This window comes from Dermacentor albipictus, unplaced genomic scaffold (assembly GCF_038994185.2).
Source record: "Dermacentor albipictus isolate Rhodes 1998 colony unplaced genomic scaffold, USDA_Dalb.pri_finalv2 scaffold_25, whole genome shotgun sequence".
In the NCBI taxonomy this organism is placed as follows: Eukaryota; Metazoa; Arthropoda; class Arachnida; order Ixodida; family Ixodidae; genus Dermacentor; species Dermacentor albipictus.
In genome coordinates this window covers 4,765,752-4,793,231 of record NW_027225579.1, presented here as the reverse complement: position 1 = coordinate 4,793,231, position 27,480 = coordinate 4,765,752, and the positions used below count along the sequence as shown (strand labels likewise).

The 27,480-nt window shown below is 48.4% G+C and overlaps 1 protein-coding gene across 2 annotated transcripts in view; it reads right to left on the bottom strand.

Moving 5' to 3' along the window:
* The window catches only part of LOC135908423 (uncharacterized), a 171,584-nt gene that overhangs the window by 97,859 nt on the left and 46,245 nt on the right, over positions 1 to 27,480 (bottom strand). For both annotated transcript variants that reach the window (XM_065440198.1, XM_065440199.1), the window contains exon 7: positions 20,016 to 20,076. In XM_065440198.1, coding sequence (XP_065296270.1) covers positions 20,016 to 20,076 — 61 coding nt within the window. The remainder of the gene's footprint in view (positions 1 to 20,015; positions 20,077 to 27,480) is intronic.

The window sequence follows — 27,480 nt, the reverse complement described above, 5'->3', positions numbered from 1 at the left end:
CTGGTTGCCCATAGGGTAATATCGTCTGCATATATCGCCTACCCTAGCCCAGGTATGACGTCCAGTGTTTTGGCTAAGCGTCTCATACCTATATTGAAAAGAAGGGGGGAGAGTATCGCCCCTTGCGGTGTACCTCTATTGGGCATGGGAAAAGGGTCTGAGCGTGTAGTACCAATGCCTATTGTCGCGATGCGAGAGGTCAGCAAAGAGCGGGCGTAATCACAGATTCTTTGTCCACAACCGATGTCACTTAGCTCAGATAAGATAAGTTCATGTGAAATAGTGTCGAATGCACTTTTTAAATCAAGAGCCGGGACGAGATGTTCCGCACCAACCATGGTGTTGCATAGAACTTCTTCGCGAAGTAGCAGGAAAACATCTTGTGTCGACAAATGTTGGCGAAAGTCGAATATGTTAGTGGGAAATAGGTTGCGGTCTTCAATGTAAGACGTGAGCCGTGTGTGGATCACATTCTCAAATAATTTGCCAAGACAGGAGGTTAATGATATCGGCCTGAGATTTTGTAGATCATGAGGTTTTCCTGCTTTCGGAATAAGCACGATTTTGGCCTCCTTCCACTGTTGTGGAACTACGCCCCTCTCCCATATCTGTTCATTAAAATACCGGGTAAGCTGTTTTAGGTGCTCGTCGCTCAGGTTCCGGATCATGGCATTTGTGAGCTGATCTGGTCCTGGAGCAGTATTTCTCTTCGCTGCTTGCGCTGCCGCGAAGAGTTCTGCCTTAGTTATCGGAGCGTCTAGCACCGCGTTTTCTTGCCCTTGGTATGGCAAGGTGCATGGTGGAGAGATTACTGCTCCTACGTACTTTTCTTTAAGCTTAGTGAGGAGGCCCTGATCTGTTCGTGAAAATTTTCCGGCAAGTTTTTGAAGAGTGCGGTTATTGGCTGTTTTTGTTTTTCCTGGTTCCATTATGCTGCGAAGTATCGCCCATATCTTGGAGGTGTGTAACGTTTCGCGAAGTGAGTCGCAAAAGCTCGCCCAACTCGCTGTCTCTAACTGCTGTGCGTAAGCGTTTGCCCGCTCTGATATTTCAGCAATTCTGTGGCGCAGTTTGCGATTAGGTCACTGTTTTTTCCATCGTTTAGTTAGCCCCCTTCTGGCTTCCCACATATGTAGCAGATGGTTGTCAACTACCGGCGTTTCCGCTGTGAGCGCTAGCCGCTTAGATGTTGCTTTATGAGCGTTTCGTATGTGTGTTGCCCACTTTTCAGGGTTCTCAGGTGATATCTCCGGCATGGGGATTTTGCGATAATTTACCCAGTTCGTGATTACCACCTGGCCACAGGGTCGCCGGATTTTCGGGGAGCCTACCGACACACAGATAATGAAATGGTCATTGCCTAGATTCTCTCCTAGATTGGTCCAGAACATCTCGTTGACATTATTTGTGAATGTTAGATCTGGAAAGGTGTCTGCACTGACGCTGTTACCTAATCTTGTCGGGTTTCGAGGGAGAATGATGAGTTGGAGATCATATGCTTCAGTCGCTCGCTCGAGCTCCCGGCCTTTGGGGGTGTCTATTCGGTAACCCCAGCTGGTGTGAGGAGCATTGAAGTCCCCAAGAAGCAGTAGTCTATCCTGGGTGCCGGAGTGACACATGATGGACCGAATGATGGCCTCGAAATCGGCCCTCCTTTCTTTAGCTGGGCTATACACGTTCGTGATTATGGTTTTTGCCTTGCTACGCTTCTGCGGTAGTATTGTTACAATTTGATGGTTGATGCTGCTAGTCGCCAGATAATCTATACTGATTGCTATGTCCTTGAGCACCATCGTCGCGACCTTAGTGTAGTCTGGGTGGGTTATCGTGTAGTAACCGGTCAATCTGACCGGCTTGTTACCGATCTCTTGCAAACAAATAACATCAGGTTTGACTGGCACCGTGTTAATGTATTGTTGTAGAGCTGCCGCCCGTTTGCGGAAGGTGCGGCAGTTCCATTGCCAAATTTCGAGATATTCGTGATGTACTCGCGTTCTACTCGCCATGAATAGTGCTTTCGCTGTCCGAGGTCGATATGGGTCGCGGACAACGGTTAGATTGAGCGCTGGGGCTAATGCTGGCTCGCTTACGAGCCGCGCTCTTTGCACTGGCCACAGATTCATCGACGTAAGTTTTTAGGCTTTGAAATTCTGCGTACATCTGCTGCTGAAAATTTTGCATAGCTTGTAATTGATGCACAACTTGATGGAGTGTAACCTCCACAGAATTCGGCGTCGTTATAACTTCGAGAGGCATGCCTGCTGCATTAGTATGTGCTGTTTTCTTCGTTTCGGTACAGCGACTAGCTTTGAGGGAGGCCAACTCTCGCTTAATTTCTGCCAAGCTCTCGCGGAGGAGCTTGTTCTCGTTAATGATCTTCCAATATTCGGGATTTTCTGTTATAGGAGCAGTAGGAGAAACGACTCGTGCCCAGCTTACCGTGTTATCTTGTGGCGCTTGCTTGGTCACAGTGCTGAAAGCCCACTATTTAGGCGGTTTTGGTGATTGGTAATGAGGTGGGTTTTGGGGATAGGGTTCTTTCGGGTCCGCGATCTTGACCTGGATCGACGGCGAGTCTCTGATACCTCCGGTGAGGGATCGGATGCGGATTCTCCATCATCGGAACTGAACCAACGTACGCGTTGAGGTGGCTTCGTTGAGCTGTCCTTCCGGGAAGTCCGTTGAACGCCAGTCCTCGGCGTTCTTTTGCTTTGGGGTTTGAGACGTTTTTTACAACTTCGGTCTCCTGTCATGTGACCCTCCCCACAGGCTGCACACTTGGGAGCACACTCATGTCCGGCTACAGGGTCCCGTTGTCCACATGTACGACATACTGCAATGTCCGGCTGGGGACAAACGTCCGATCGGTGACCAATTTGGTGACACACTTTGCACACCTGAGTGGTAATCTTGTAGGGATAGCAAGCAAGTTCTCCGCCGTTGTAGTAGACGAACCGCGGTGTAACACCTCCAAAAAAGGTGATAACGGCCGTTTTAGTGTTACGGAACATGAGCGCTTAGAGAATTTCAACCCCTTGCGTGCGTATGCGTAGATTCGCTTTTAGCATTTCAGGCGTCGTGTACGGGTCCAAGCCGTGAATGACACCCTTGCTTGTCCCGTCACTTGTCGCTACATAGGCGTTGACCGAGTGAGGCCGGCCGTTGATGTTGAGCATTTCAATACGTCTAACGTAGTCTGCCACTGTCTGGTGCGGCGTGGACACGATAAAGATGTTGGAGCCCGGCTTGATTCTGAGCAGAAATTGCTCACCTGGTATTTTCCCGTTGCATGCAGCAATCACGGCATCCGCCAGTAGTGGACTAGCAAGGTTGTTGACCGGTAGCCCTTGATGCGGTCGCACCACTATCTTAATATCATCCTTTGGCAGGGGGGGTAACCGCCTGTATGCTGGTTTGTGTTTAGATTTTCCGGTTGCTTGATCAGCGGAAACTTGCTGATTCTTCAAGGTCCCCGAATATTCCAGTGCTCTGGTCTTCTTCTCTTTCGCTTCCTTCTTTTTCTGCCGAAGCGTGAGGACCGTCTGCCAATCCCCATCTGTTTGACTTTGGCTCTCTGTCCCTGCGTTCTGGTCGCTGGGTCGTTTGGCGTCGTGAGGTTGTGAGCAGCGGAGTCTTGAAAATTCATGCTGTCAAGGTCCTGGCGGCGCGTGTCCGTCACCCGCGAGGGTCCGGGACGCGCAGGTGCGTCAGGCGGTTGATTTGCAAGAGCCATCGAGCGGTCGGTGGGAAACGGCAAGAAAGCCGCTTCCCATATGGCTTCCGGCGAAAGCGGCCCGGCCAAGGGCGGTCGGTGAAGATGGCGTCGTCTTCGTGGTTGGAGAGCGCGCCGACGGCACGTCCGTTCCCTTCCAAGGCGAAACTCTCTGGGGTTCCTGTACAGCTATTAAGAACTACTCAGCCGGCTTCGTCTCAATCGAAGCACACAAGTTACTTATACGCAATCTTAATGCTCATAATTACGAGCAACTGGATCTCTCACACATAGCATGGTTTCCGGCTCATCAGGGCCACTAGGTCAGCCCCAATAGCTGCAATACTAACCAGTAAGCTCACTCTGCTTTGCGTGAGAGAGAGAGAATCAACATTTATCGAGCCCTTAGTAAAGGTTGGTACGCACTGGCACCAGACGGGGTGGAACCTTCTCAGGTCCCATATGCGTCCAGCACTTCCTGGCCCCTAGCCGCAAGCTCGAGCTGGGTTGGTAGGTAGGGACTGGACAAGAAGGTCTCCCATCACTTGGGGGGGGGGGGGGTGTTGGGGCTGCGGAGGGCTGAGGGTAGGGATGGTGGGAGGTTCATGAGCTTAGTACATTCTGCAAGGATGTGTGCTAGAGTGCCTTTTGATCGTCTGGGACACGGGCATGAAGTGTCATGCTCTGTTGGGAACATCTTGTGCAAGAGCACGGGATGCGCCAGCGACACCGCTTGCGTGCGTTGGACGATCGTTTGCTGCATTCGGATGAACTGCGGATGCGGACCGGGAAGCCTACATCAGCCACTTCTGTACATTTGGATGTTTTCTTTGTAACATGCCGCGCATCAGATCAGGAACTGCTCCAGGATGACTGCGGCTCCTACGAAGACCGACGTAGTACTTTTCACGAGACCACCTCACACAACAAGGACAGTAGAAAGTGTTTTTCTCCCCCTCTTCCTTTTGAAGCTCATCCGATCTCAGGCAGTCACATTAAGAGGGATTCAAACTAAATGTTATCCCACACTTTTGGTGTATAACAAAATTGACCACGATTTTCCCCCGGAATGTAAAATTTGTGGACACACTTCATGTCTATTTGATCATATGTTCTTGCTGTGCCCCAACTAAAGGCATTTTGATCTCAACAGTGAGGAGGACTGGAGTCGTAGCATATCCAGCGAAGTCCTCCAACATCAACTCCCTGGCGTCCGGAACGCTCACGACATCAGGAAATCCTTTGGCCTACCGGCGCCTACGTTGGCGGAGCCACCGACTTATGCTAGGGACTTTTGGCCTCCGACCCTAGTTTCTCTGGATCAAAATAGTGCTCTTGCCATGCCATGCCATGCACATCATCAATAATACCTATAAGATTTCCCCTTCTTTCTGATATCGCCATTGCACGAAGTCCAAAAGAAACAATTGTTTGCTGCAACCACTGCAGACAAAACTACCCTCGCTATCGACGTGATGACGAATGGCAACCGTGCAGCTTTGAAATCACAAGGCTGACGCACGCGCCGAGTCAGAACGAAGCTCTAGTTTGCCACAGCCGCTGGGGAAAAAACGCTGTCGCTACTGTCACGAACATGAATGGCGATTACGCATTTATGAGGGCATGCGGCAAACGCAGGCTTAAGTGCACTGTTGAATGACAGAATAAAGGCTATAAAGACACAAATCATGCTGATGTTCCTGTCGTTCCAGTACGACTTCTGTTGGTGCCTATGGCGATGCTGACTGTCGGGAACTAGTCACGCTTTTGCTCTGTTCTGTTGCGCGTTTGCGGTGATACAACAGTTGTCCAAATTAACCTGTGTGTGGACAAATATATCTGAATTTACGAGTTTCATTCCATTAAATGATGCATACACCTGCCGGGGCTAGAGGACAAGCCGGAATTAACGAGGTTTTTTTTATGGAGGTTCCAATTTACCTCCTTTTTTCTGCATTTTTGTCAATAAGTGCAAACACAGCGCAAAGTTTATAGACTGTAATTTGTTTAGGACTCATCGTAAGGTTCTTAACTGCGCAACACAAGACAAGGAGAAAAGGAAGGTAAAAACGACAACGTAGCGCTGACTCTCTAGCGATATTTTCTTGAAGAAATGTCTAACACATGTGGAGGTGCCAGCATAAAAATCGTGACATGCGCGTGACACCGGGATACATCAGAGAAACTGTGAGAAATTTGCGCACAATCAAGAGTGACAAAGGTATTGAAATTCCTGGTCACGAAGAGTGATAGGCGGTTCGCTGATACACGCCGTGTCCTTAATCTTTATATTGTAAGCCTCAGCAATTTCCCTTCTCAAGTGGCTCGCATGTTTATAAATGGTATTAGTTTTTTTACGTAGGGGCGGCAACCATACTACTTAGAATGCTCCGGGAGAGGAAGTGGCGCAACCCTTGAAGAGGTAGCTCATGCTCCCCAAATTGAACGTTTGCACAGCGTTTTGTTTGTCCCACGTACCGTGTACCACAAGAAAATGGCAATGGCATACACAACGTGCTTAACACAGGTGATGTACCTGTTCACTTGTTTGACAGTGCACTTTCCATTTGCTTGCCTTTCCTTCAGCATATTGTCTGCTATCAGTCATAGGAAACCTATTTTGTGTTTTGCAGAAAAACAAAAATTGATGCCTATTACGTTTCGCCTCCGACGCGCGGTACAGCCAGCGCGGATGCAATGGACGTCGGGGCTTCGTTCAAAGCGGCGGACATTTTGGCCCGTTCAGCGCTGCCGCAACGCCTCCCGCCAAGCGTGTCCAGGCATGTTTCAATGCCACGTGTCTTCGTGTGTGCACGTGTGTGTGTGTGCATGTTGGTGCCCACGCTTGTCAAAGCGCGGCAGCCGGGGAGAGGAGCTCCCCAACTGTGAGGCGAGGAGGTCTGACAGGCGCCGGCCCGGCGGATGCGTCACTTCTCGTCTCAACGTGTCCGTGCGTCGCCGTCACGCGCGCCTCATCCCGAGCCGTTCCTTCTTGCCCTCGACTCCGAGAGTTTAAAAGCAGCTGCCTCCAGACGCCAAGAGAGAGGTTTCGAATTCTTCCGTCGAGTAACGTGCTCTCCCGTCTTTCCACTTCGGTCGACCTGACCGGCCGCTCTTTTGCGATGCTATAATAAACAAGTTGTTCTGTTTGCAATCGACTCATCCTTTGCCAGGAGCTTCGGATGCTTCCAGCTGTGCCCCAGGCCACCAGGCCGACGCTACCCTTGGGGCTTGCGACCCATTTGCAACAACTGTTTGCCAGCGGTGAGATCGCGACAACGGAGGCCAGCAGCGAAGATATGCGGTCGACTGTATGCTGAGCAGCACAACGACCATCCGGGAGCAGTTCAACGAGCCGTGTGTGAGGACTGGTTGCCTACAGCGGAACGACTGCGCTGAATTCTTGGCTGCGAGGTTTGGTGAGTGCGGGACTTTCTTCTGAGTTTTGCCAGGCTTTTGTTAGGGTCAGAAACAGAGCTGGTAATTGTGGTTGTCGTTGCTGCCGGGTTAGTTTGCGGCAAGACAATAGTAGGCAGTAGAGAAAGCAGCATTCAGAGCAGCCATGGATTAGAAGTCGTTGCGCAAACCGAAATTGCTGGAGCTTGCAAGGGAGTTGGGTCTGGATGTCTCAGACAAACTCAGAAAACCAGAACTGCTAAGGACTATTCTTGAGTTAGAAGCTGAGGATGAGGAGCTGTCGGAATGCCTTGAGACAATTGAGGAGAGGGCAAAAAGACAGGAGTGCGAACGTAAAGAGCAAAAAGAGAAAGACGAGCGCGAACGTAAAGAACAAAAAGATAAAGAAGAGCGCGACCGTCAACACGCTTTGGAAATGAAGCGTCTCGAGGTAGAGATTTTACGCGCTCGTAATGGAAGTCAGGCACACGGTGCAGGAGAACGAGTATCGTTCAAAATGACTGACCTGATGTGGCCGTTTAAGCTTGGAGAGCACATTGGTTTGTTCCTGGTTAACTTTGGGCGAACGTGCGAGAAGCAGGCGTTCTCTCGGGAAAGCTGGTGTTCTCTCGGGAAACGTGGCCACAGCGCTTGCTCACTTTGTTACCCGGTGAGGCAGCCGACGTATTCGCTCGCTTGAAGAGAGAGGAGGCAGAGGATTTCGACCAAGTGAAATCGCGTCTGCTAAAAAAGTACAGGCTGTCAGCGGAGGCGTTCCGTCGGAAGTTTCGGGAAAATGAGAAAGGCACAAGTGAGTCATATAGAGAGTTTGCCTACAGGCTTATGTCAAACATGCAGGAGTGGCTCAAAGAAGAGAAAGCGTTTGGTGACCACGAGAAAGTTCTGCAGTGTTTCGGGCTCGAACAGTTTTATAGTCGGTTACCTGAGAACGTGCGGTACTGGGTTTCGGATAGGCCAGACGGTAGTACGGTGGTTAAAGCCGCCGAGCTAGCCGAGGAGTTTGTAACGCGTTGGGCTCGCGGAGCTAAGGTTGGTCAAGAGGGTGAATTTGGCTCCAAGTTTGAGAGGCCGAAGTTCACGCCCGTGAGAGCAAAGGGGGACACACGTAATGCGGATGCGAGTGAAAGCAGTCCGACCGAACGTAAGGAGACGGCGGCAGCCGAAGCCCAACGCAGAAAGCGGTTCGAGACGAGGCAAGCGCGCGTGTGTTATACATGCCACAAGCCGGGTCCATTTCCGGCGCAGTGTCCCGAAACAAAAAAAAAAGCCGTGTTTTATCATTATGCAGCACTAACGAGAGCATGAAGCTTCTCGAGCCTTACACGCGAGACCTCCTCGTGAACGGGAAAGAGTGCCGAGTCCTTCGCGATTCCGCAGCTACAATGGATGTAGTTCACCCCTCTTACGTAGAAGCCGATTTGTTCACGGGCGAGTGCGCATGGATCAAGCAAGCCGTGGAAGCTGATAGCGTGTGTCTGCCCGTAGCAAAAGTGCTTAGTGAAGTACCTTTCGGAGCACTTGAGACGGAGGCTGCAGTGTAATCTATGCTGCCCCCAGTACCCGTACCTATTTTCGAACAGGTCCGATCACCTCCAGCGCGAGAAGGGGCTTTTGTTTGGTGAGGCTAGCGTTCAGGCCTTAACCCGATCGAGAGTCCGGGAGCTCGCTGCAAAGGCGGTAGTTGGGGGGTCGACGTTGTCGAACGATGAGAAAGGGTCGGAGGCGCAGCAAGGTGATATTCAGAGCACGTCCGAAGTGAATAAAATTGAGCCTGTAGCGTTGAAGGCACCAGATAGTGGATAGGAAATGCCCGACAAGGGAAAGCTAGAAGAGCTACCTGCAGATTTGCTCACCGCGCCTACGTCAGATGGACCTAAAAGGTTGCTAAAAGTCAGCCGGTTGGCTTTGATAGCCGAGCAAAAGAAGCATGGCAGGCTAGACAACATGCGCTGCAATGCCAAGGAAGGTATCGCCAAGAAAAATGCTCGCTTTGTGGAAAGAGGTGGGGTCCTGTACAGGAAGTATCTAGACCACAGGGGAGTGGAGTTCAATCAGCTGATCGTGCCTCAGTGCTACCGTCAGGATCTGTTGCGCTTGTCGCATGGGGGTTCGTGGTCCGGACACCTAGGAGTTAAGAAGAGTAAGGACCGTCTCTTGCAAGAGTACTATTGGCCGGGGTGTTTTCGTGACGCAGAACACTTTGTGAGGACATGTGACATCTGTCAACGGGTGGGAAAACCAGGGGAGAAATCGAGGGCGCCATTGATGTTGGTACCTATCATTACGGAGCCTTTTGGATGGCTCGTTATTGATACAGTGGGACCTCTGCCGGTAACAGCCACGGGGTACAGACACATTTTGACTGTGATCTGATATGCGACAAAGTTCCCTGAAGCAGTGCCGCTTAAAGAACTCAGCTCAGTTGAGATAGTCAATGCACTACTGTCCATATTTGCGCGAGTTGGTTTTCCTGCGGAAATCCAGTCAGATCAGGGCACAGTGTTTACTAGCGCTTTGACGACAGCCTTTCTCGAAAGATGCGGGGTAAAGCTGTTACGCAGCTCAGTGTACCACCCACAGTCGAATTCCGTTGAGAAGCTCCACTCCGTCATGAAGCGCGTGTTGAGAGCATTGTGTTTTCAACAACAAACTGACTGGGAGCTGTGTCTGCCTGGGGTGATGTTTGCATTAAGGACCGCGCCGTATGCGTCTACAGGGTTTTCGCCAGCTGAGCTGGTGTACGGTCGCTCGCTGCGGTCTCCGCTTCGCATGCTTCGAGACTCGTGGGAAGGCAGGGGCGACGGCCCAGTCGTGGTAGAGTACGTGCTTAGGCTCCTCGAACGCTTAAGAAGGGCACAGGAGTTGTCAGGTGAAGCAATGGCAAAGGCCCAACAGAGGGCCAAGGTTTATTAAGAGCGGACAGCCAGGGCCCGTCGTTTTGAGGTGGGCGATGAGGTAAAGATATTGCGCACGTCGCTAAAAAACAAACCCGACGTCCAGTGGGAGGGCCCAGCACGGATTGTGCAAAAACTGTCGGACGTTAACTACGTGGTGAGTCTGCCAGGAAAACGGAAAGCACAGCAAGTTTACCACTGTAATCTGCTCAAACCCTATAGACAACGGGAAGCAGTGGTGTGTATGGTGGTAAACGTTCCCGAAGAGCTTCCGGTCGAGCTTCCGGGACTAGGCTCAGTGACGAACAGGGAAGGCACCGATCAAGTCATTAGTGACTTAATCAGTAAATCACCGCTGTCGCCTGAGCAGAAAACCGAACTACACCAGCTCTTACAAGAGTTTCAAGGTCAGTTCTCTGAGAGGCCTGGGAGGACTTCTGTCCTTACTCATGAAATAGAACTTACCTCCCCAGAGCCAGTACAATCCAAGGCGTACCGGGTGTCACCCCGCCAGCGCGATATTATGGAGGCTGAGGTAAAGAGAATGCTACAGCTCGGTGTTATTGAGGCGGGTGAGAGTGATTATACCTCACCTTTGATTTTAGTTGAGGTACCGGGCAAGGAACCACGTCCTTGCGTTGACTACCACAGGCTTAATTCCATCACTAAGGATCAAATTTATCCGATCCCTAACATCGAGGAGCGCCTAGAGAAAGTAGCGTTCACTTTATTTCCACCCTAGATCTTGTCCGGGGTTATTGGCAGGTTGCACTTACAAAAGAGGCCAGTAGGTATGCGGCGTTCATTTCACCAATGGTAACATTTCGTTCTAAAGTTTTGAGTTTTGCTTTGAAGAACGCGCCATACTGCTTTTCAAGCCTCATGGACCAAGTGTTGCGGGGACAGGAATAATTCGCTTTATCGTATTTAGACGACGTAGCGATATTCTCCGCATCCTGGTCTTAGCATATGGCACACTTGCGGGCAGTGCTAAACTACCTGCGCGAAGCGCACTTGACAGTCAAGGCTCCCAAGTGCCAGTTAGCACAGGCCGAAGTTGTCTACCTCGGTCACGTGATTGGACTGGGTCGTCGCCGCCCCTCTGAAATAAAGGTGGCCGCTGTGCGAGACTTCCCGCAACCGCGCACGAAGACCGATATTCGGTCGCTCTTAGGTGTCGCCGGCTACTATCAGATGTACATTCCCAGGTACTCTGATATCGCGGCTCCCCTGACGGATGCTCTAAGAAAAACAGAGCCCCAAACAGTCGTCTGGGACGAGACAAGGGAAAGAGCTTTTAGCGCCCTAAAGAGGGCCCTAACAAGCCAGCCTGTGCTACGATCGCCAGACTACACAAAAGGGTTCGTTGTTCAGTGCGATGCTAGTGAGCGAGGCATGGGCGTTGTACTGTGCCAACGGGAAAGTGGAGATGTGGAACACCCCGTCCTGTATGCTAGTCGTAAGCTGACCAGTCGTGTGCAGGCGTACAGCGCCACCGAGAAAGAGTGTGCATGTTTCGTGTGGGCCGTTCAGAAATTGTCATGCTACCTAGACGGCTGGAGGTTTATCATTGAGATGGATCACTGCCCTCTCCAATTGCTGCAGATCATCCCTCCCAAAAATGGCCGCCTCCTGCGCTGGAGCCTAACTTTGCAACAATATTCCTTTGAGGTGCGTTACAATAAGGGGGGTCTCAACGGTAACGCCGATGGCTTAAGTCGAGGCCCCTAACGTAGGAATCAGCCTCAAAGTTGTTTGTTACTGATGTTTTCTTCCTGAGGTACGATTTTTAACATATTGCTTTTGCTTAGTGCTTAAAAGGGATGACGTGCTTTCTAGTGCAATTTTCCAATTTGTGGACGCGTTCTGAGTGCTGCTAGACTACTGTAAGGAAATAGGAACTAGGTATAAAAGGGGAAAGAGCCTGGCATGGCTTAGTGAGGGTTGTATCGGGCTTGCTGACTGAGCGGTTAAGTTTCGGCGTACTTCTAACGCTTGCTGGGAACGAGAACAAAAATGGGAACTCTCCCGAAGTCACTTTGCAGTGTCCTGTGTGAACCTGAACGTGAGAACGAGGCCTTCTCGGTGCGCTGCGCTCAAGAAACGCCGAGGGGCGACCGACTTCGGTTATGAGCATCATCGAGCGACATCCCTCCGGACAGCGGATGCAGTCCCTTGACCATCGGGATCTCCTTCTCCCGGCGGGGCGGTCTGTTACGTTTCGCCTCCGACGCGCTGTATAGCCGGCGCGGATGCAACGGACGCCGCGGCTTCGTTCAAAGCGGCGAACATTTTGGCCCATTCAGCGCTGCCACAACGCCTCCCGGCAAGCGCGTCCAGGCATGTTTCAATGCCATGTGGCTTCGTGTGTGTGTGTCTGTGTGTGTGCATGTTGGTGCCCACGCTTGTCAGAGCGCGGCAGCCGGGGAGAGGAGCTTCCCAACTGTGAAGCGAGGAGGTCTGACCGGCGCCAGCCCGGTGGATGCGTCACTTCTCGTCTCAACGTGTCCGTGCGTCGCTGTCACGTGCGCATCATCCCGATCGGTTCCTTCTTGCCCTCGACTCCGAGAGTATAAAAGCAGCTGCCCCCGGACGCCTAGAGAGAGGCTTCGAATTCTTCCGTCGAGTAAAGTGCTCTCCCGTCTTTCCACTTCGGTCGACCTGACCGGCCGCTCTTTTGCGATGCTATAATAAACAAGTTGTTCTGTTAGCAGTCGACTCATCCTTTGCCAGGACCTTCGGATGCTTCCAGCTGCGCTCCAGGCCGCCAGGCCAACGCTACCCTTGGGGCTTGCGACACATTTGCAACGTGCCGTACTTATGTACAAAAATCGGTGGTGTGCATTGGCCATTGTGTGGCTCCCATCATCACTGACATTTTTCTAGCTTATATTGATAGGCAACTAGAGGGTCACCTTGCTAAGCTTTCTTGTAACGGTTCCCGCTGTGTTGATTTCATTATGCGTTTTAATAGTGACATTCAACCCGAGGGTGTTGATTAAGTTATGACTGTATTCAGCCAGCACGGCATGGGCCTTGATTTTACTTTCGAAGCCCTTGAAGAACATCAACTGCAGTTTCTAGATCTCTTTACCTTTTAAGTTTAAAACTTTGTAGCTCAGCAATGATAAATGATATCACAATACTGTGAGTTGCATGTAATAGTACGTCTAAAGCGCACAGATTTTATTTAGACATGAATTTCAAAAAAATTTATGAAGATGTTAATATAGTTTTTGCAGAACCCTTCTAAACAACGTAACAAATTCACGTAAGATGAAAAATGACATATCGAATTGGTTCGCTTTGAAAGATCTAAAGGATTCCCTTTACAGAACCGCGATATCTGTTCTTGATGCAGAGCTATGAATTTATAAACTTCGTGCTTCTATTTTTTCAAAATGTCCAATATTTGAAAACTTTTTTAACAAAATTCAAGACATAAATGGAAATTCCGCTTCCAACAGTCACTAGAAATTACCTGTCGCTCTGAAGTTCAACAGATTCCATTAAAATCTGTCCAGGGATTATCTCAGAAAAACGCTTTTGCGTTTTACATGTATTTGAATGGGCCGCGATGGAGTTGGGCCCGAGCTTAAGCTTCCTCTTAAGAACGTCGGTTCAAGGTATGGCCTCCATGTTTGTAGAAGAGAAAATAATGTAATTTATAAACACGTGAGCCAATTGACAAAAGAAATCGCTTAGGCTTACAATATACAGATTATGGGCCAAACAATGAAATATTTCTTACCTCAGTAAGGAAGCCTTCATTGCGGTGAGGCTGCCTTATGTCACTCTGAAAGCTTCCTTACTCAGGGGCCCTCGGTGAAGGCTTCCTTGGTGCTTCCTCGGCATAAGGTAGCTCCAAAGCTACCTTCATGCGTCCTTACGCCGCTCCTGGCCCTGAACGAGCGCTTCACCTCACTGCTTAACCACGTGACATTTGCTTGCGCATGCGCGCTGTCGCCCACCTGGGGAGAAGCGCGAGCACGGTACGTCTTGCCAGGCATGTTCGTTTCAGTCACGCGCGTGGCATGGAAGCGTTGCTAGGCGTTGTTAGGCATTGCACGACGCCGGCGTGCCAGCGTTGATGGAGCACATCAAGTTTTGCGCTGTAATGCGCTACTTTTCTAAACTTTAGTAAACAAAACTAGAAGAAAGCGTTCACGCTTCTCTATATTAGCTCTTCAATTTAAACATTGTGCGACGATACAACATTTTCCTATTGAATAATGGTGTTCGCGTAAAGCTTTTAAGAGATAATATCGAACCCAGACATGCGGCAACCGCTCCTTACGTGAGGACGGGTGAAGGGAGCTATCAGAGTATGCATGCTTCCTCAATCGGTCCTTCGCTGTAAGGAGGCCTCACGTAAGGTTAGGAAGTGCTCGAAGGAAAGGCACGTTTCGTTGTTTGGGCCTTAAGGACAAGGCGTGTACGAGTGAACCGTCTATCACTCTTCATGACAAGGAATTTCATTACCTGTGTCACTCATGATTATGCGCAAGTTTCTCGCAGCTGCCTTGATGTACCTCTGCGTCTCTCCCAGCCTCTCCGTTCCCCTTTCAAATCCAGTAGGGACTTTCAACAGAGATGTTTTATCTCTCTTTCTTGCGCATGCCATGGTTTCTTTAAAGCGGTACCTATGTAAGTGTTGGTCGTTTCTTCAATAAAATATTAGTTGACAGTGAGCACCGCATTGTTTTTTACCTTTCTTTGGCGGTGTCTTGCTTTGTACCGTAATGAACCTTACGATGCAAAACAAGGAGGCGCACTATATTATGAAGCACACCATATTGGAGCACTGGGGATTAATTTTTACCACCAGAGATTCTTTAGCACCACCTCAAATTTAAGTGCATAGGGGCTTTTGTATTGCCTCCGCGCAGAAATGTAGCTTCTGCAGCCGCGATCGAACCTGCGACCTCTAGCTCAGCAGTGCAAAGCTATAGCCACTGGAATATCACGGTAGGTCAAATACAGTTGAACCTTGTTAATATATACAACAGTCTAACCCACCACTAATGATCCCAGTTCCAACGCTCTATTGGCTGATAACAATCACAATACAGTAGATTTACAATTTTTCAAAACTGCCCATTGGAACCACTTCCAGATATAGGGAACATATTTTAAGGTAATGTAATGTTACGATAAAAGTTTCGAACCCAGTCACGGTAAAAAGAAGTTGCACATAGAGCGGTTTGAAGCGCAAACAGAGGCGCTATAAAGTAAAACTATTCCAAGCTTTTCTATTCCAATTCTGCTATCAGCCCTCCACGATTGGTCAAAATCTTTTTTCGACCACGCCCACTGCACCTGTCTGTCACGCGACGTCACGAAAACCGCGATACCTCCCCATCTGATATGATGTGTACGCACTGATTATGCATGATTTGACAGAAAAAATAAACATAGTTATTTCTCATTCGACCTCTTTTTGCCATTAGCCTTCGGCTATTGGTAAGAAGTTTTCGGGCTGCACCCACTTCACCTGCCTGTCACGCGACGTCGCCAAACCGCACAAACTCACCGCGTCAAAGTGACGTGTACGCGATAACGATGCATTAATATGCCGAACAAAACTGAATTTTCTTCGGAATAGCCGCAAGCTGCCCGTTCCGAAAGGAATAAAAGGTGGCTGCCGCCGATCGCTGAGACGCTGGCTACTCGCACCTGCCGGGGAGCATGGGTGTATTTGCGTATAATAAAACTTCTTGCGCGGCCGTGTAACGTTTTCGAGCCCTTTCGGCACGTTTGCCACTTCATTCTGCTCACTCTTCTTTGCTGAGGGTCAGTTTTAGCGTCAGTCTTAAGCTTCCGTTGCATGCCGGCGTGATTTTCGACCAGCCACCACAAGCTAAGTAAGGGAAAGCCGACCAATCGCAGACGCCGGCACCACCCTCTTCATTCGGTTATCGATTTTCAGTGCACTGGCTCTGCCCCATTGAATCCCTCTCCACTTTAGCGTTCTCCTCGCCTCTTGTCAGCCAATTAGATACGACAAGCAGCTCAGTTTAGGCAACGTTATTGGTTTTTCAAGCAAACAAAAGTGACCTATGTGCCAGGAGAGCTTTTGATTTGTGTGTTCAGACAACCCTGTGGGTGACCGCCCGGTGCTTGCGTCGGTGGTTACGCAAATTTGGCGTCAGGAGATTGTAATAGACACACATTGGAATTGTTTTACGTTATAGGGCCCCAGATTGGGCTTACTGCTGTATGCGCCCCGCTCCAATCCAACCGCAATGTTGATAGGGGCTTCGAGATGAACCAGCGTCCGCCATATGCTGATTTCAGAAGCCACAGCGAAGGTCACTCGCATTAGAGGCACAGGGAGGAAAAAGGCCTATTGCCAAAACAGCATGGCACGGGACATGCAATGCTGCATGTGCCGCTGTAGTACTGGAGGCATGATTGCGACACATTCGTTCTTCCCCAATTGTCCCGTTTTGCAGCACGTGCATTACGTCTATTTCAATGGTTTAGCCCAATTGTTTAATATGCTCTTCCATTATGGGAACAATGGCCACTCAGAAATTGCTGTCGTTATTCACGAGGTCCGAATCGGTAAAAACACTCTACACCACATGCTGCCGCCACACAACGTTCCGAAGGATCGGCCATGCTCAGCTTACGCGTTGCCCATTGTTCATAACGATTCGCCGCGGCGCTCTGCCGTTTGAACATCGCATTTTTTTTACTCGAAGCGCCATAAATAACAATTGTAGGGCTCTTCTGCGGCTGACGCACAGTCGTAATGCCGAGACCACAATGTCCGAGACCTTCGCAGCACGGCTGCTAACCACAGCATTTTCCGAAGTTTAAGCTTTTGGCCAGCTAGCATCGACAAGGAAGAGATATGGCTCCACAAATCGTTCTGAATTTTGCAATTTGAAGCTGTTTTGTTGTCCTGCACACTGACAAATTCATATATTTTAGGCACTTCTAGCGAGTTTTCAGCCAAACCATTTTGATATAGCCTACAGTTGCAGAGACATAAACGCGTGGTGTCCAAAAACAATTTTTTTGTTAATTTCGTGATACGATCCCCGCGTCGACCCTTAATTCGACCTTGTGGATCATTCGACCAACATTTACAGTTCCTCCAGGGTGAAATTAGTGGGAGTTGACTGCAGCATATTGTCGAGCACCTCTAAAACGAACACCTTTAGAATGAAATGACCTTTATAACGAAGGAATAATTGTCTCGGCTGTGCGGTGCGGAACCTTTACAACAAAGTGAGCTGTATAACGAATCATTTCGTAGGCACCAAGCACTTCGCTACACAGCTGTTTGACTCTGTACACCTGTGTATTTGTCCTGATTAGACTAGTTGGAAGTTAGCACCCGTACCGTTTGTGTTCCTTTTGCTGTCTTCATATTTCAGTGCGATAAAAATGTCAAGCCCTAAATACGAACTAAGCCGAGCTCAATTTCTTCTAAAGTCTATATGCCCACCCACCTTTTGGGCAGAAATGCTTGCTCTGCGTGCATATATGTTTACCAACAGGCAGACTGCACAAAAACTTTCTGCTATGCAAAAATCTGTGCAATAATCTGTCTGCCTCCATGCTAGTGCTCGCTATGCACAAGGTAGTCGAGCCTTAGCTGCCAAAAGGTCCGGGAGAGGGCACTTTTTTTTTGCATTTCTTCTTTTTGGTTAGCGCTATAGTCATAATGATTTATTGCGGGATCCGTCTTTTTTTTCTTTTTTATGTTTCAGTTGCTACACTGTATGCTCGCAGAGCAGGTGTGTCTCGGAGACAACGTCACATCTTTGTGTATGTTTGGGCGTCTTTGCGTTTGTCTGCTCGGCGTTGCCCCTGTGTGTGTGCAAGAGCGAAGTGGTGTGAAGTAACCTGGGTCATTCCTTCGATCTCCATGGCAATCTCCGCCAACGTATATTGCCAAAGCAGCGACACCATTGTCAACTGTATACGAAGAGGACGACACTCTTGCACAAATACTAGCAAATCTGATCGCCTCCAAGCGTAGTCCGAGGCAGGGCCCTATTAGAGATATTTGTAAGCCACTCTAAGCATAATAAATTTCCCTTTATTGGGTGTAAGCACGTTTTTCGGATTGTCCGATTTTTCTGACTTTCTTTTTTTGGTCCCTGCGAGGTCCAGAAAATAGGTTGGCAACTGTAAGCGCGTGAGACGAGCCGAGAAGGAAGGTTGCTTGACCAGCGCCAGCTTCATACACAAGCAAGGGTAAAGGGAAGGGGGAGTGAAAGTGGGAGGCAGGTCGGTGCGCGTCTCTTTTACAGGCGTGGCTTTGGTTGCGCATGTCTGTCAGTGTGGCTGAGCACATAGGCAATTGCACGCCCAGTTTTAAAGCTAACCTGCCACGCATGCGAAGAGTTTGCGTGCCGAGATGACAGGGCACCACGCGTGCTGTTTTCCGCGTGTTTACTGCTGGTGGTCGCATAATCTGAAGTTTTGGGGACGCGTTGAAGCAAGACGCGTATGAAGAATTTGCTCCCTACTGCCAACCCTTTTCACGATAGCGACTTTCCACTACAGGCGACACTATCAGTCGTGGTGGTAGAGTGGATGTGAAACCGTGGCTCGCTTCTCTACGCATGATGCAGATGTGAAGATAGTGTGGGCACGGCAAATGCCGGCCCTGAAATTTAACAAAATGATTTTCTGTCTTACTTACTGAAATTTGTTTTTCGGATTGCTGGATAATTTGTGAAAATTGCGGCACCTTCTGTGTAAAAAAAAACAATTTAATTATGGGGTTTTACGTGCCAAAACCACTTTCTGCTTATGAGGCACACCGTAGTGGAGGACTCCGGAAATTTCGACTACCTGGGGATATTTAACGTGCAACTAAATCTAAGTACACCGGTGTTTCCGCATTTCACCTCCATCGAAATGCGGCTGCCATGGCCGGGATTGTGGAGGGCTCTGGAGGGGATTGTGGAGCAATTGTGGAGGGCTCTGGATCAAATTTGGCCACCTGGGGTTCTGTAAAGTGCACCCGATGCTCGGCACACCAGTTCAGTCCACCTCCCACCAGAATTTGCTACTGAGTCACCACGACTGATAACGTGAAAGCTTCAAACCCACCATAACAGTAATTCACAAGCAAGTGTTGTTCTATACTTCTCCACCACATCGACGCTGATAGCAACATATCCGACAGGCCACTCTATGGAAATGACGTTGTTAATCTTGTTTCATTATTTTTTGTAATGTGCGTTCCTATACAGGGCGAGCATCTTTGTCTTCTGCAATTGTTAAAGATCGCGTCAGGAGGCTAGCGCAATTGTTGCCCCCAAGGTTGGTTATACGAAGAGGCATACATTCCTACCATGATAAATTGAAACACACATTCAACTAATCACCAATAATTTACTAATTATCTTCCAAATTATGCGCAATCGGCAATTTATGGATGGTAACAGACAAGTTTATCCACGTGAAAGGAATCTCCAGGATGACACTAGTTTCGAGATATATACCAAAGTGTGGGACAAAAGAAGCAGAACCCCGTTCATACGATTTTGAAAAAAGTGAGAAAAAGCATGCTAACAGGGAAAACATACGATCCGAACTAACTAAAACAGTTTAACAAACTGAGCTATGGTTGACATCTCCGTAAAGCGAAGAGTGCGCAGACCTTCGGGGCACGACACGCCGACATCTTCGAGTTGGTGGTGCTCCTGCGGCCAGTGCACCACCACGCACTAGGCATCTTGCGCTGTAAAACAGATAGGCGAAAATTCTTATCGCAATAGGTTTGGCGGCGACAGCTGTGAATGCTGTTTGCGTCGACCCCGGAGATGATTCACGAGAACCGAAATCAGAAACTGAGTGCGCACTGGCGTTTTCATAGGAGACAGGCGGGCGAGTGTTGAGGTGAAGGTGAGGGAAAAGTCTTCCTGTACATTTATGATTCGACCACTTCAATTCGTGCTCGTATGTAACAAATTAAAACAGAGGTGAGGCAACAATGCCGAATTCACAAGGTTGCGGCTCACCGGAGTTGTCGGCTTTTGCGGGCATCGCTTCTATGGAGAGGTTGCTTGCCTCTTCGGGACTCTGTGGACATGAGAAAACACTGTCAGGAAAAAAAAAACATCTCCAATAACCAACCAACTTAATTTGAATACAGTAAACTTCTGGTAATTCAACACCAGGTCATTAGATTTTCAAGGGATAACTATCCCACAATGTCTGATCATGGTATTAGGCCGACTAATGTGCCCATTTGTTTTTGTTTTGTTTTTTTTCACAAAAAGAAGTGGGCTGAAAATTGCCCGAGCTATGCAATCGATTATGAAATCCAAACCACCTTCGCAGCGTTCGTATGCTTTACCCTAAACCTTAATCTACTGCGGCGAAGCTAATCTTATGGAACGGCCGGCCATAGGGCAATACATATTAGACCATTGCCCCTTTCTCGTGCTAAAAAATGGGGTGCGCGTTAGATTTACACTAAGTTAGGAGCCCTGATGTCATTTTCTATGTTAGTTTTCAACTTTGGAGAGATAGAAAGTAGGTACACGTTTGAATGGGGGCATGTTAAACTCGGGCAATTGCTGCCATGAGTCTGTGGTGTGTTGAGGCATTGGCGCGATAGTATTAAGGGCCCCGTGTCGCAGAAAATCCATCGTCGGCGTCCAGCGTCTTTTCGGCCAAAATATTTTGGAACCACGCATACCCACGCCCTCCACGTGGCGCAAGGAAGTTACCTATCTAATTGAATTTCTCAAGCTAAAATACCTAGAAAAATTGCAAAGTAAGAATTACACACAACTTGCAAACATGATAGCGTCGGATTGTAATTTGAATATACGAGAAAGCCTATTTCTGTTACGCTCAAACTGAAACAAAGCCGTATTCCAGTGTTTCTGCTACTCCCTAAAGCGGCCACAGCATCCGCCATTTGCCCGCGCAGGCGCAAAGGAGCGCGAAGGCTACCGAGTGGCGAGCCCGGTTCCTTGCAACAGCTCCAGATGGCGCTCGCCTCCACGGCATCGCGACTCGCGCAAGAGGGCGCCTTTCGGTCAGAAAGACTGTATTTGTACGCAACGTTCGCCACCAGCGTTTCCGGGTAGATATTACGGTTACACACGCTGCAGTTGCCGGGAAGCGTGAGAGGCACTCGGCGATGTTTGAATGCTATCGCTTTGCGCTCTTAAAGCGAAGCTTAAGCGTCCTCGAAATATTTTCGGAGTCTTTCGGAGAATTTGATCTGCCGAATTATTCAATCAATTTCGCCCGTCTCGTCAAGGTGATCACTGAAGTTGACTGTAGTATGTGTAGTAACTTCAAGGGTTCTGTTTATGGTAAACCCTGCACTTGCCCAAGCCCTCAAGTAAGGCCATCTGTCAAGTGTGTACTGAAGGACGCAAATTTAAATGAGCAACTATTCAATTAAGGCATTCGAAACAAATGACTCAACTCACCAACATGCATTGTCGTATTTGTAAATGGTCTCCATGTTTCTTGCACGTGAAGGATGACACTCGGCAAGCAAGGTTAGGAAACACAAGGTATTAACGTGATGGTAAACCCTGCACTTGCCCAAGCCCTCAAGTAAGGCCATCTGTCAAGTGTGTACTGAAGGACGCAAATTTAAATGAGCAACTATTCAATTAAGGCATTCGAAACAAATGACTCAACTCACCAACATGCATTGTCGTATTTGTAAATGGTCTCCATGTTTCTTGCACGTGAAGGATGACACTCGGCAAGAAAGGTTAGGAAACACAAGGTATTAACGTGATACCAAACTTGGCTCTACACATCAGAACTGGAATGTCAGATTTAACGATGCAGCCTGTTTGTGAAACCAAAACGTTTGTCAGTCAGTTTTGATGATATTATGGAGACTTGTTTAATTACACATGCCGATTTCAAATATTTTGTTTCTTCTGCATGTCAGTTTTTTTTTTGAAGAGATAAGAAAAATAAGAAATCCCGTACTACAGTTTTAGGCTTATATTGTAGAAAATGACAAAATAAACATTTTATGAATGCCTGATTCAATAGCTCAAAAGGCTAAGAATAATAATTCAGGTGTTCTAAAAAGCACCTAACATACTGTATCTTCCAGTGTACAAGTCATGTTATTTTTTTCCTAATGTTTTTTCGTCCGTATGTCTTTCAAGACAGTGCAACTTGTATACTTTATTTTTTGAAAAAAAAATACCCGTCAAAATTAGATTGGATGCTATGCCGACGCGAAGCGCGCTTGGTTGACCTCTTCTGGCAGGTACTACAGGTTATGCGCATGCTTTGGATGTACCGGGTTCTACTCGCCATTGTGTTTCCGAGAACTGTGCGAGAAGGACCGAGCAGCAACGCAAGCGGCAGCCGACTGACAGCGAGTCGACCTGCTGCGAAGCCATCGTACGGTAATGCCAAGTGGTCGTAAAGTGGGAACGACGTGGCAGAAAAAGAGCAGTATAATCCACTGTGAAGCCCAAACTTGAAAACCTGCTTTCATTATACAGTTATCACATATGCAGCTTCCTGCTAAACAAAGGCATGATTTCACCTGCTCCGTGTGCCGAAATATGAATGCTGGCAAATTGAACGGAGTAAAAGAATTATTGCGAGAGAATGGAAAAAAGACAACCCAAGGCATGAGCGACACAGGTTTATAGTTTTATTTTTACTTCCGCAAAACATTCATTTGCGATGTGATATACTTTACAGAATTGTGCAAGAAGAGTTCCGAGATTTTCAATGCTGTTATAAATATATAATTCTTTCTTACGAATTTCGGCCTCCTAGGACCAGGCTGCAGGGGTTACTGCAGCACAATGGGTCCAAAGCCTGCCCATTCAGTAGACAGGGCTGTCAGAAATATCCGAGCCAATATTGGTGTACTCTGTATACCTTATGAAAAGCTTCTTTTAGCACATACCGCCGTCTTAAAGCCATGCAACAACCACATAAATTTGAAGTTTACACTTAAATAACCTTTAGCAGTGAGATACCAAAAGACATGACCTTTGCCCTTTGAAGTTATTACGCTTATTTGGATGCTTGTATTTCTCACGCCTATATCATGATTACATTCCGCGAGCTGAACACACGCAGTGGAGTGAATACAACTGCACTCAGCTCATTGCCTTGCTCTTTAATGCAATGTTGGGAAAGTCCACCACCACCCATGCCTGTAATGCTAGTGCATGAAGCATCACGGCGACTGGCGAAAATTTCTCGAGGAAGTAAAAAATGATGAGTATTGTACTTTATCAGCACAAGGGCCTAACATGACCAAAGAGTATCTGTGATTGGCGAAGAGTTGTCAATATAAAAATTCTTTTGAATGGTAGCTGTAAAAGGGCTAAAAGGTAGGGGTGTGCCAGTATAAAATTTTCAATCTCCAAGTAAATTTGAATAATCAGAACCAAGTGGTAATAGAATCCAATATCTTTAAAAATAAAGATATTGTGGCGACCAGTGACCACGTAGACCGGTAATGTCTCGGACTCTCGCAGGAGAGGAAGAAACGACACGCGATCGCTTAGCGTAGCTTTCGTTTTAATGATCTCCTTCGGAACGATAGCCCGTACCGGAGCTTGCCAGCCGCTCGTGCCTCGTGTAGACCCGAGCGTCTACGTCATCCCTCGTGCGACGCCGATGCTGCTGCTGCTACAGAGGGCTCCCCCCCTAGAGAGGAGGAAAGTTCGACGAACGATGGAAAGTCCACGTGACGCGGCGTGTCTTGGCGTTGATCTTGGGTGTCACGTGCGCAGGCGGCGGCGAAGGATGCAGCAGGGTCGCGTCGCATACTGGTGGAGCTGATGGCGCGGGTGCTTCGATGTAGGCGGGTTTGAGACGTTCCAGGGCAATGGTGTCTAATCGGCCGTTGATATTCACAACAAACGTCGTCGGACGACGCACTAGAACACAATATGGCCCGGAGTAGTGTGGTTGCAAAGGCTTCCGCACGGCACAGTTACGCACGAAATGTGGGTAGCAGAGGTGAGTGCGGGTGAAACGTACGGGGACGTTGCTTCTTGTGAACGTGTAGGCACGGGGCAAATCTGGCTGAAGAAAGCTTGCAGTTCGGCAACGTAGTCGGCAGGAGATGGCGTCGGGGTTTTGGTGGTGGCGACAAAGAAATCGCACGGAAGGCGTAGGTGAGTGCCGTAGGCTAGCTGAGCACAGGGGCAACCTAGGTCACTCTTGAGTGCGGCTCTGATGTCAGGTAAGACGAGGGGCAAGTGCAGGACCCGCTTCTCCATTGATTCATGTGCCATAAGGGAGGCGTTGAGATGCCGGTGAAAACGCTCAACTAGTCCATTGGACTGCGGGTGCTAAGCAGTTGTGCGAAAACGTTTCGTTCCGAGTAGTTTGAATAGCTCGTTGAAGAGTGCTGAGTCAAACTGCCGACCGCGATCGGTGATTACTGTGGATGGGCAGCCGAACCTTGTGATCCACGTAAACACGAAAGCTGCTGCAACTGTGGGCGCTGAGATGTCAGATATAGGTGTAGCTTCTGGCCACCGTGTATAACGGTTGATGCATGTCAGTAGGTAGCAGTAACCTTGCGAAGGCGGGAGAGGGCCGATGAGGTCCAGGTGTACGGTATCAAAACGAGCATTCGGTGGAAGAAAAGACTTGGCAGGCGGAATGGGGTGACGCTGGATCTTCGAACGTTGACGCGACAAACAGCAGCGAGCCCAATCGCGAACTTGCGCGTTTAGCCGAGGCCAAATGAAACGACTGGAAAGAAGCTTCTGTGTCGCGCGTATGCCAGGGTGCGACTGGTTGTGTACCGTTTCGAATAGACGTCTGTGAAGGGATGCCGGAATGTATGGTCTAGGTGTGTCGTTAGAAGTGTCGCAGACGACAAACGTACCATCTGGGGTCACAACAACGTCTTCCAATTTCAGGGGCGTTGACGAATTCCGGGGTGTACGAAGTTCAGTGTCGTCACGCTGTTGACTGGCGATTAAGTCGGCCTTGATGATGAAAGGTTCCAATGTCAACGAGGAAACGACATTGACACGACTCAGAACATCGACTGGAACGTTGTCGGTGCCCTTGAATTGGCGGAACATTGTTGTAAACTTGGAGGTGTAGGAAAAATGTCGAATCTCTCGGGGCGAGTAAGAGGACGCCGAACGATTCGTTGCGTGTACAAGGGGCTTGTGGTCAGTCAAGACAGTGAATGCACGGCTTTCGAGAAAATGGCGAAAATGCTTGATAGCCAGGTAAACAGCGAGTAATTCATGGCCGAACACGCTGTAGCGGGACTGCGCAGGTTTCAGTTTCTTAGAGAAAAAAGCGAGTGGATGCCACGCATTGTCGATGATTTGTTGCAGAACGGCACGAACGACGGTGTTTGAAGCGTCGGTCAAAATGGCAGTGGGTGCGTCTGGCTTTGGGTGTCTGAGCAGCGTGGCGTCGGCGAGGGCAGACTTGACTCTTGTGAAAGCGTCGGTGGCCTCTTCAGTCCACTGTCGCACTTGTTTGCGTTTGTTTACCAGGAGAGCGTCTAGCGGAGCCATACGTCGTGCGCACTCGGGAATGAATCGGCGGTAGAAATTGACGAATCCGAGAAATTGGCGAAGCTTGGTGAGTGTGGTCGGTCGGGGAACGTTTTCGATGACGCGAATCTTAGACGGCAGAGGTCGAATGCCGTTAGCGTCGACGATATGACCGAGGAATTCGAGTTCGGGTTGACCGAATTCACTCTTGGCGGCGTTGATGACAATTCCTTTACTGGCAAGGCGTGAAAACAACAACCGCAAGTGGTGAAGATGTTCTTCTGGCCTTGAGCTTGCGACGAGAAGGTCGTCAATGTATGCGAAAACGAAAGGCAGACCTCGGGTGACGGAATCGATAAAACGCTGAAAGGATTGGCCCGTGTTCCGTAAACCGAAAGGCATGCAGAGAAATTCGAAAAGACCGAAGGGTGTGGTGATGGCGGTCTTGGGAATGTCTTCTTCAGCGACCGGTAGTTGATGGTAGGTGCGAACGAGATCGATCTTAGAAAGGATCGTCGCACCGTGCAACGCTACCGTGAAGTCCTGAGTGTTCGGTAGAGGGTAGCGATCAGGAACTGTGACGTTGGTTAATGCCCGGTAATCGCCGCATGGGCACCAGTCTCGCGTCTTGTAAGGCACCATGTGAAGTGGTGATGCCCGGTTACTGGAGGAAAGGCGGATGATCCCAAGTTGCAGCATGTGTTCGAACTCCGCTCGAGCGATCTTGAGTGTCTCCGGGGACAAACGCCGGGGTCGGAAATAGACCGGTGTGCCGGAGATGACGATGTGATGGCACACGTCATGTTGTACCGGTTGCGTCCAGTCCGGCAGGCGCGTCAAAGTGGGAAACTCGCGTAGGAGCGCGGCGAAAGCTTCGTCCAACATGGCAGAAATGGGCGCTATGGGCGGTGTTCAAGTTCAAGTTCAAGTTTATTGTTATGACATGTACAAAAAACGGGCTTAAATATTATATACAGCATCAGGAGGTCCCAGAGTGAGAAACTGCCAGGGTGACCTACTATCATTAGTGGGTGCATATGAGTATTAGAGCAGCATGTAGAGGACAAACAAACAAACAAAACAAAAGAAAAATGAAACGCGTTAAAAAATACAATTCGTAGGGATCAAGTGCAAATATATAGAAGACAATTAGATATATAGTAAAAAAAGCGTTATACAGTAATGTCACAATAAATAATTATAAGCAGGAATATCTAGTAATCTAACAAAAATTTGGCTCTTCTGCATATTACGAACAAAGAACAATACAAAGTGTTTTACAGAAATATGAAGCTCAACGATACAATGAAAGAAGTAATGTAAATAAAATGTAATATATATGAAAATGTTTTCATGACAAATGAAAAGATGCTTCTGCTAACAGTACACTTTTCATATTGTGCTTAAAAAACTGCAATGAAAGAGATGACCTAATATTAACAGGGATGCGATTCCAAAGTGAAATACTATGGAAACGAAATGTAAATTTACCATAGTTAGATCTGATTTTAGGCAATAGAAGGTTATTGCGTTCTGCAAACCTAGTAATATTTTTGGTCGCGAGGTTATCAAAAGGAAGACCGTCTAAGGTTATTTCACTATGAAAGAGACGAAATGTAATGAGTGACAACTCATGATAGAACAGCTGTTGAATGGGTAAAACGTTAAGACGTTGATAGATAGGTAAAGAATGGCACCGGAATGACCTAAATGTCATTAATTTTATTGCCTGATTTTGAAGACGTTGAAGTGGTTTGAGATGAATGGCATATGTATTACCCCATGACGATAAACAGCATGATAAATGACTGTTAATATAAGCATGATACAACGATCTAATAATATGAAGTTTGAAGAATGCGCGTGTTTTAATGATAATGTGGATGCCAAATCAAACCTTCTTTATTAGCGAGTTGACATGGCTATTGAACTTAAGGTGTTTGTCGAGAGTAATACCCAGAAATTTAACAGTATCAGATGTCGGTATAAC